The 9,486-nt window shown below is 36.3% G+C and overlaps 2 protein-coding genes across 3 annotated transcripts; both read left to right on the top strand.

Annotated features, from left to right (window-relative positions):
* The first annotated feature begins 56 nt into the window (after positions 1 to 56).
* LOC149651556 (hypoxia-inducible factor 1-alpha inhibitor-like) lies at positions 57 to 1,989 on the top strand. The gene is made up of 7 exons (XM_089848553.1): positions 57 to 268; positions 399 to 649; positions 721 to 869; positions 951 to 1,096; positions 1,310 to 1,480; positions 1,550 to 1,657; positions 1,736 to 1,989. Exons 1-7 carry the CDS (start codon positions 167 to 169, stop codon positions 1,778 to 1,780), a joined length of 972 nt encoding a protein of 323 aa, XP_089704679.1. The 5' UTR covers positions 57 to 166; the 3' UTR covers positions 1,781 to 1,989.
* Positions 1,990 to 3,353: 1,364 nt separating this feature from the next.
* Positions 3,354 to 7,749, top strand: LOC149651555 (leucine-rich repeat-containing protein 20-like). 2 transcript variants are annotated; one of them, XM_089848556.1, is made up of 4 exons: positions 3,354 to 4,103; positions 5,094 to 5,237; positions 5,312 to 5,479; positions 5,969 to 7,749. In XM_089848556.1, the coding sequence occupies exons 1-4, from the start codon at positions 3,998 to 4,000 to the stop codon at positions 6,196 to 6,198; spliced, it is 648 nt and encodes a 215-aa protein (XP_089704682.1). In that variant the 5' UTR covers positions 3,354 to 3,997; the 3' UTR covers positions 6,199 to 7,749. The 2 variants fall into 2 exon arrangements, with proteins under 2 accessions (XP_089704682.1, XP_089704681.1); XM_089848555.1 differs by lacking the exon at positions 3,354 to 4,103 and having other exon boundaries at positions 4,701 to 5,237.
* The last annotated feature ends 1,737 nt before the right edge of the window (positions 7,750 to 9,486 follow it).

The following is a 9,486-nucleotide window of genomic DNA, read 5'->3' as shown; positions in this document are numbered from 1 at the left end:
GCTGACTTATAAACGTCACCCGCTAGATAGTATTAATTATACTAGATATAGTATGAGTGTCAAAGGTTATCTCTTGTAAACGTTATGGTTGTTATCGCTAAAACTTGTTATCTGCAACGAAATTAATGATTGTTAGGAGTTAATTATTGATGGAATTAGTTGTTTAATGATGGCTAAAACCCCGCTACCAGCTAAAAATGTTGTCAGGGAAATGGTACCGAGGTTAAGTTACCAAGATAGTGAAGCCGATGAATTGATTGCTAGTATGGTAAGATAAGCCTTGGTCAAATTTATAGGGCTTCAATTTCAAATCCAAAAACAAAAGTATAAAATAATAGGCATAAAACTGTATGGAGTTAATTATTAAAAGACATTTTAATTACATTATATAATTACAGAAACCCGTTGTCTTAACTGACACCGAATTAGTTTCACCAGCAATTAATAAATGGGATATTGACTACTTGAAAGAAAACCTCGGTAGTGGATTGTACACTGTATTTACTTCAAGAAATGGTCAATTTAAGTACTTTGATGAAAATAAAGCGAAAGATTTAAAAGATGAATTCACCCCACCCACCAAAAAAATGGAAATGAAGATATGGGACTTTGCTGAAAAATTAAAATCATGGAAACCAGGAGATCCAAGGTAGGTTAGGTTACCTCCTTTTAAATGGTCATCAAAGCAACTCAATTCAACAAGTAAGTGGATAATTGTAGGATATACCTTCAACAACCATTAAGTGACTCCGTTGGAGCCAATTTTGTTGAGGATTTTGTAAAGTTTAATTGGAGTTGGGCTACACGCAAACAAAAGGAAAATAATTGGGGGAGACTAACGTCAAACTTGTTACTAATATCCACTGAGGGTTTGTAGTTGTACCTCTTAAAACATAATTTTATATCAAAATCTACCTTTGATATTAAATTTTTACGAATTCACACTTAAGGTTGTGTTACCCCCGTTCATTATGATGAACAACACAACTTTTTTGCCCAAATAAAAGGACGTAAACGTTTTCTACTCTATCACCCTGATCAGTACGAATGTTTTTACCCTCATCCTGTATGGCATCCACATGATAGACAAAGCCAAGTATTTTTTATCTAAGAAATAGATAGTTTTCACACATAGAGGATTCATACCATTTACACCTGGAAGCCGGGCTACCTGGCGGACAAAAACCAGTCTGCTTTTGTCCGCCAGGTAGCCCGGCCTCCTGGTGTAAATGGTATGAATCCTCCATGTGTGAAAACTATCTATTAGGCTTAGGATTAAATATAAATGGATATTATAAACTCAATTCAGGTCAATTACAAACGTCCTGATTTTGAAAGATTCCCTAAATACAAAGACGCTAAACCTGTAGAAGCCATTCTCGAACCAGGGGATGTCTTATACTTACCCATGTATTGGTGGCATCATGTTGAATCAATGATTGGTTTTGATTATTCAATATCAGTAAATTTCTGGTATAAGGTAAAGAAATTAGGGATTTTTCTCTTGGCTTGGAGTATGGGAAGTTGATGTTGTTGTAATTGTACGTAGGGTGGTCCTACTGACAAAATACATTACCCATTGGAAAGTCACCAAAAAATGTCTGTTATGAGGAATATTGAAAAAATGTTGCTTGAAACTTTAAGAGATCCTAATGAGGTAGGATTCATTTTTTTGAATCTCCCGCTTCTTCAACAGTTTATCCAAATTTAATTTGGATAATCTTTAATCTTGTAGGTTGGCCCACTCTTGAGAGCCATGGTTTTGGGCAGATTCGCGTGATAAAACAATTTGTATAGACTACAACAAAGAAAGAATGATATTAGTACGGGGTTCCTAATTTTGGTTTAATTATAAAAATTTAATTAACTAAAATCGCCAAAAAAAAAAAAACTGATTGTCGGGGGTTTAAATAAGTGATTCTTGAAAATATTGTAAATTTTTCTTATGTATATAATCGGGTATTTAATAATTGAATTTACGAAATCGTTTTCCGGTTTCCTGTCTTTGTTTTTATTTATTTTTACATTGGTAAGAATAAGCACTGCAGGCAGGTGTGATTTTTAAAACTAACTGCTTTGTTGCCAAAAATATATATATATATATATTTTTTCAATTGAGAAGGGATGAAAGACTGAAGGGTTTTTGTTTTATGTTTGCCGGTGTTATCAAAGCCTGGGTTAGTGACATAAAATTATTTTTTTAAAAAAAAGGGGGTCATACACCTTAAAATATTGCGAAACATACCTTCCTTTATAGGCTTATGTTTTCCAGGAACATTTGGAAACACAGCCAAAAAAATATTATTACCTATACTTCTTTAAGTGTTATTCAACTTTATTATCAGTCCGACACTGATCATGGAAAGATTATTTAAGGTAAAAGTTAATTTTTCTAACGCAATTATAAGGGTATAAGCAAGAAGTGATATCTAGTTTATTAGGGAGAAGATTTAAGATGTCTAAGTATTCGCGCGCCATAGTCCCAGTCCCCCTTTCAAAATAGGGGGGGGGCGTAAAAGGAGGCCGGGCTATTTCGCCTCTCCTCAGTCGGAAAATACGTAATTTTCGTCATTCGAGTCGCGCTGACGTAAGCTTTCAAGAACCAATGAGATGCTGGTTGTAATTTAGAGGCGGGATTAACTCCGGACCTACCTACGTTTGGACTGGAGATAAAGCTGGAAATGTGGCGGCGAATTTATACCTTCTCCCTAATAAACTAGATATCACTTCTTGGTATAAGCTTCAATAATATTTATTTTGTGAGAAAAAACATCTAGCAACCTCTGATGTTAAGCCTATATCAATGTTATACGCAACGTCTTGTTTTCAAAACATTTCTCCAATTCCTCGCAAATATATATATATATATAAATTCTTGGTTGTCCCAAGATGACGCCAAATTTAAATATTACGCAAAAAGATGTTTCTCAGGGTTACTATTACTTTGTTGTCACTATGACTTGCAAGGTCAAGAGATTTCTACTCGTCAACTTCAAAAATATAACAAAAAAAAAAAAAATCCCAAGCAAGCAGATTATTGCGAATCTATTTTCCGCTTTTAAAACCTTGAATAGCCATCGTAATTACCATCCATCCAGTTCTTTGGAAGATGTCCCAATCGCCCCTTTCTTATAACACAACACTAAACCCAAATGACCTTCCTCTGGGTTTAGCGCTACAACTATTCAGTGATGAACTCGTAAAACATAATTGCGCAACCCAAATGATAAAAAAAATTGTTGTTTTGAAGTTCTGAGGTTTCATATGATACCATTTTAATTGATCCAAATGTTTGTACTGCAATTAATTACTTTTGTTGGGATGGCAACGTCCATGCATAATGTCATGGGACTAATTGGTGCAGGTTTACCCCTTTGTTGGGTGACGCTTTATGGCTCTACTTGATTCAGTTTCAAAACGATTCTCGCAGACATCCAGACTCGAATTGTCTGGTACACTTGGAAGCAAACACTACGCCAACCGTATCGATATTTCCCTCTAATTTCCACTTGGAATTGTGTGTAGTTGAGGGTGTTTATATTACAGAGGTATATTAGAACGAGGGGTTGAAGGGGAAGGGAACTTAAGTCAAAGGGTTGATGCGCTGTTTATTTTGAGAAGGCTAGAAGGGTGGGAGAAGTTGCGTCCTAAAATAACTTTCTCGCGTCCTCGGTCGGTTCCTCAAGCGAAATCCCGTTTCCCCATCGACAAAGTTTCCTCTTCCTGACGTTTGCCAAAAATTTTCATCCTAAAGATTGCGCAGTCCGAACTCCAAAGAATTGCGCAGTTAGAAAAAGGGGTCCCAAAGAATCTTGGCCCGTCAGTAGCCAGTGTCAGACTGTTCTTCTAGAAGATATCTTGTCTGTTCGACTTCTTAAGAAACGTGTAAAGTTTTTTTGAAAAAGCGTACCGCGTTGTTTCCTTATCTATAGTCTTCTCTAAGGACTTGTTGAAACTTGTGAGATAGTTTTACGACGACCAGTTTCGGACAGTCGCAATGTCTTCTTCCTCATTTCGTTTGGCCCATCCGCCTAATCCCGCTGGTCAAGCGGTCACTAAAGTTGTTTGGAGAGTAAATGACGCCCAAGAGAATCAGAATTTGGGTATGATTAATATTTTTTCATTAAGTTTTGTTGATCCCATCCATGATCCGATGATCTTGCATCAGTTGTTGCTTCGCTATTTATGTGAGTTACAATCTCGTTGTTTGGCTTTTTAATCGTTTTGCGAAGTTAAGTCTCCAAATTGGTGCTCTTTACCTACAATTTTGAGTGGTTTTTAAAGTCTTTTGTGTTTACCATCTTTTGACCTATATAACGACGTAATGCTTTGCATTATCAATCCCAGACTTCAAGATGCCGTTCCTCGCACTTTAGACAATTTTTGACTTCCAAAATGACTTAATTCAATTTATATAACCAATTAATAGTTCCCGGATGCAGTACTTAGACTTCACTTCTATAGCCTTTTCCAATAGAACGTCGTTCTGTTATGTTATGTTATTTTTTTTGCTTCCATACACGATTTTTCGAAGAATATTTCGTTCATTCAAGCATGTCGTCGTGCACGTTGCTCTGTTTTTGTTGTTTCTCTTTACTTGTGTACATCAAACGTTCGATGTTACGTGTTTGAAACCGTGACGAAAGAAAGTCTTACCAGAGAGAGAAAGAGACAGAGAGATACTTGGAAAAAAAAAATTAAAAAGGTTCCGAGAGATGTAAAGTTTCCTCAGCCTCTCCCAATCCCTTTCCTCTACAGCTTCTACTTCATCCCAGACACGGACGGAACCAAACGGGACTTGTGCCAAGAATAATTCAATCTTAATTCCCCGGAAACCCACCACGTGCTTTTCTGTAACTTCCATCATCTCTTGTATCCCTCTCTCTCCTTCTCTTAAGCTGAAAAAATACACTATTTATATAACATTTATTGCACCATTTATTGGCGCATGGTTGATTTTTATGTTGAAACATTTCAAGATGCTTTTAATATCGTTTCACTGAGATATTTCGATGTTTCCTTGTGTCTCTTGCGTCATACGTGTAAGAATGACGCGTTTCCGGTTTATAAATATCGTTTCTTGACGGGGACAGATCTTTCCGAATGTCAATTGATGTCCATTCCTGACGCTATTTATCATTTGATGAGGAATACAGTTCTCTTGGCTTGCAATCTATCTTCAAATGTACTTCGTAAAATTCCTCCAAAATTCGCAGTGAAGTTTACAAACATCACTGGTAATTATTTCCTCTTTTTTCCGCAACATGTTGGAACTTACACTTTCTTTCTTTCTGTCTCTATATCATATCAGAGTTGAATCTTTCCCGTAATCATTTGAGTACTTTACCCGATGAACTCCGGGATTTGCCTGATTTGAAGAGATTGGATATTTCTCATAATAGTTTCTTCTCAATGCCAAGAGTGGTTTTTAAGATGACAGCTATTAACAGCCTTAATGCAAAGAGCAATTCCATTGCTGGTAATGTTTACCTCTCTCCGGAAGTACTTATGTCCATATGCAGAAATTTGTTGATAGATTTTCGCGCCTTTGAAGTTACCAAAGGCGTAGAGGTAGAACCAAGAAGTGATGTCTAGTTTATTAGGGTGAAGGTATAATATGCCTAAGTATTAGCGCGCCATAGTCCCAGTCCCTCTTTCAAAATACAAGGGGGACGTAAAAGGAGGCCGGGATATTTCTCCTCTCCTCAGTCGGAAAATACGTAATTTTCGTCATTCGCGTCGCGCTGACGTGAGTTTTCTAGAACCAATGAGATGCTGGTTGTAATTTAGAGGCGGGGATTAACTCCGGACCTACGTTTGGACTGGAGATAAAGCTGGAAATGTGGAAATCTAAGAAACTAGATATCACTTCTTGGTAGAACTCTACAAATTTTTGACATTCACAAATATACTTCGACAAACAAAACAAAACAAAACAACCAACGTTTTTTGATATATTTCTATAAAGAGGTTGACGTCTTGAGATTGAAAAGTGTATCTTCGCTCCACGAAGTTAACTTGGAAGAAAATCCATTGAGTTCTTCGTGCCACCAACAATTAAAGGAACTGAATTCCACTCGTTTGGCCATAAAAATTAGTGATATACAAAAGGACAGTGATGATTCGGACAGTGACTTTGAAGAAGGTGAAAGTTCACCTCCTAGTAGTCCGTCCAGTGATGATCAAAAATCTCTTTAATCATTTTCTATTATTAAGAATCGTATTTTTCACTAATCAAGGCAAATATATATATCAAAGGTTTTTTATACGAAATAATTAACAAGAAGATTTATTTACACGGCGAGAAAATCTTGATAATTTTTTTCTTCACGGCCGTAATGCGTATTAATTGTGTTAATATTTAATTGTTATATCGATATCCGGGAGCCAAAACCCGATAACTTTTAATTACGATTAAAGTTATTTACTTTTGGTTTCCGAATATCGATTGATTTAATATTCTTTATCGATTTTTCGATATAGAAATATATGGATGATATTTTATATTTATTAATATAATAGATTTTATAATAATGGTTTTCTTTCAACGCCCCCCCCCCTTTCCCAACCTACGCTTATCCATTCATCTGGTATAGATATAAGTATATAGTAAATGGTATCTTGTAAGTAACTAGTTGACTCAGCTTATTCTGTCTATCTGTTAGTAACACCAAGAAGCGATATCTAGTTTATTAGGGAGAAGGTATAAGATGCCTATGTATTCGCGCGCCATAGTCCCTGTCCCCCTTTCAAAATCCAAGGGGGGACGTACAAGGATTCCGGGCTATTTCGCTGCCTCTCCTCAGTCGGAAAATACGCAATTTTCGTCTTTCGCGTCGCGCTGACGTGAGTTTTCAAGAACCAATGAGATGCTGGTTGTAATTTAGAGGCGTGAATTAACTCCGGACCTACGTTTGGACTGGAGATAAAGCTAGAAATGTGGCGAATTTATACCTTCTCCCTAGTAAACTAGATATCGCTTCTTGGTAACACTCTGGCAGACTTGTTTAGCTAGCAAAACTTTTTATATTAGTAATAACATTGGCTTTTCGTAACTTCAATATTAATTTATAAATTTAAAAGTAATTGGAATTAATTATACCCCTTTAGAAGTTAAGGATTCATTTTATATATAAATTTTTTTTTTAATTTTTTCATACTTATAAGGTACTTGTTTATTATATGCTTATGAAATATAGATTTATATATATTTTGGCGCTTTTTTTATATAAACTCCCCCCCCCCCTCCCGCGAAATTTTCCATCGGTTTTTTTCTTCTCTTGATAATATTAACAATTAATACAAACTTTAATTAAATCTTGTAAATATTTCACTTATTTGTTCAGTTTATGTACATAAAAGCTAAAATTAATTTATTTTCTGAAAGGAAACCAAATTAATGATAAGACCATCCACTTGAATATATGATAAAAAAATTGATAACAGATATGGAAATTTCTAAAATGGCGGAATACCTATATACCGACTAAGTCGAGGCACTTAACCCTAAGCCTAACTTTTAGGCCTAATTCGATCAAGGCAAAAATCGTAAAATAAACCTGTCTAAATATTAGGTTAAACAAACACATAGAACGCCGGTGAGCAAACGTCAATTGAAATTAAGTTAATTACAGTTTATCGTGAGCACAGAAATTATTATGTTTTTCAAATAAAGTCTTAACTAAACAGAAGTCGTTTTTGTCCGAGGTTATTTCAAAGAGTTTAAGACTTCATTAATGGATTGGATAGAGTTGTACTGAGAGGGGAGGAGTTACGGTGACGTGACGTCAATATTGGTATAGTCTAAATAGGGACTTGGCATTACTACGTCATGATAATGCAACGTCAGGCTACCTTCCACTAGTGCTAAAAAACATACCAGGAGGAGGGGCTTATATAGCTTAAAAAACATACCATAATGGCGCTGGGGCGGACTTCAGCCCGAATTGCCAAGTCCCTATTGTATGGCCTGAGCTGACGACTTCCAATATGGTTGCCCAAAACCGAGGTAAGAGATAGGAGGGTGTGAAGTCACGACAAAGTTCGTAGTAGCAGACTATAGAGTAGACACATTTGAAAGTATCGTCTGCTTTATAAAGGGTTAAAACGGAACTTCCGGTTTGTCGACAACACGGACGTTAGATACAGCTTCTAAGTTACTAGTCCACCGAAGCCATGAGTTAATAACATATTATTAACTCATGCCGAAGTCTTTTATCGTGTTTGTTTTACATATACCTATCTTAAGAAAACAAAGTAGGGCAAACAGCAGACTCTATTTTAACCCCCCATAGTTTTTGAAATCCTAAAATCATAGGGGTCTTTGTATTATTCTGTTTGAAACAACTCTGGTGGTATATTTGTTCGTCTGTGTACGTAGAGACATTACCACGCCGTTGACAGACTATACGATCATGAACTATGTATACAGGCATAAATTCGAGGTTAGCTAGAATAAGAGAGGTTGCTAGTTACGCTACGTTTAGCAAAAACGGAAGTCGGTGGCTGTTACATCCTCAAAGGCAAATTATGATCTAGAATATCCTTTAGAAATTTAGTTAGGCAGTTTGCGAGGACGAACTATCTCTCTCTCTTCTTGTGTGTAAAATTCCGTAATAGAGTCACGCGAATTACGCCAATAGTTTCGGGAAACCCTTTGAAATAAAGTGAGTCCATACTATACTTTTTTACGCAATTGAAATTTACAATGCCCATTTATTTAATTGTCAACGAATTATCCATTATCTATTTTTATTATTTTTAATGTTTATAAGTATTAGGAAGTTCAAATTGCGAAATATGGGATGGAGAGTAGGTTTTGAAAAGTTATAGTGCCAACTTGGTGCTAGGGACGTGATTTAGTTGCGTGATTAAGTTAAATAAAGTTTTAGAAATAATCGTATTGAGTTAACTTGGTGCTGTAGACCAAAATTGGTCTCGTATTCTTGTGAAATATCCGTTAATGTCGAGGGGTCCGTCACTAACGTTACCCCAGCGTTACTTTGGCTTCACAGTTAGGCCTAACTTGTAATTTCTGAAAGGTCAGTGAGGGGTTTCTTTGGACGATTTTGAATCGAAAATGTTGTATGTCATTTTGTCCTAGGGTAAACCGTTTTCAAGGTATGATTGAAGGGTTTTACCAGGGATAGATTTAATTTTAGAAGAAGGAATGAAGAACGGTTAGTATTTACTTCAGTCCGACTCATAGCCCAGTATAAAGCCCCTCCCTCCAACAAGTAACGAAAAGTTTAAATTATCTTACTGAATCACTTAAAGTACGTTTTGATGACGTTGCTGATGGGGACGGCGAAAAATACGTAATTCCTTTTTACCTCCGTCGCTATGGCCCGCCTCTTCTTTCATTCCCCTTCGTCCCGTGGAAGGGGGTCCGAGACTTTGACGCGCGCCCAAATTACTTTGTTCTCCATTCCTACTTATAAAATTAAATCTATCCCTGGTTTTACTTAAGACCCTTACATCTAATTA

The sequence above is a fragment of the Phalangium opilio genome, unplaced genomic scaffold, assembly GCF_054372755.1.
Source record: "Phalangium opilio isolate 3A_F unplaced genomic scaffold, DU_Popi_V2 ptg000082l_1, whole genome shotgun sequence".
Lineage (NCBI taxonomy): Eukaryota > Metazoa > Arthropoda > Arachnida > Opiliones > Phalangiidae > Phalangium > Phalangium opilio.
This window is presented reverse-complemented; position numbering and strand designations above follow the sequence as displayed.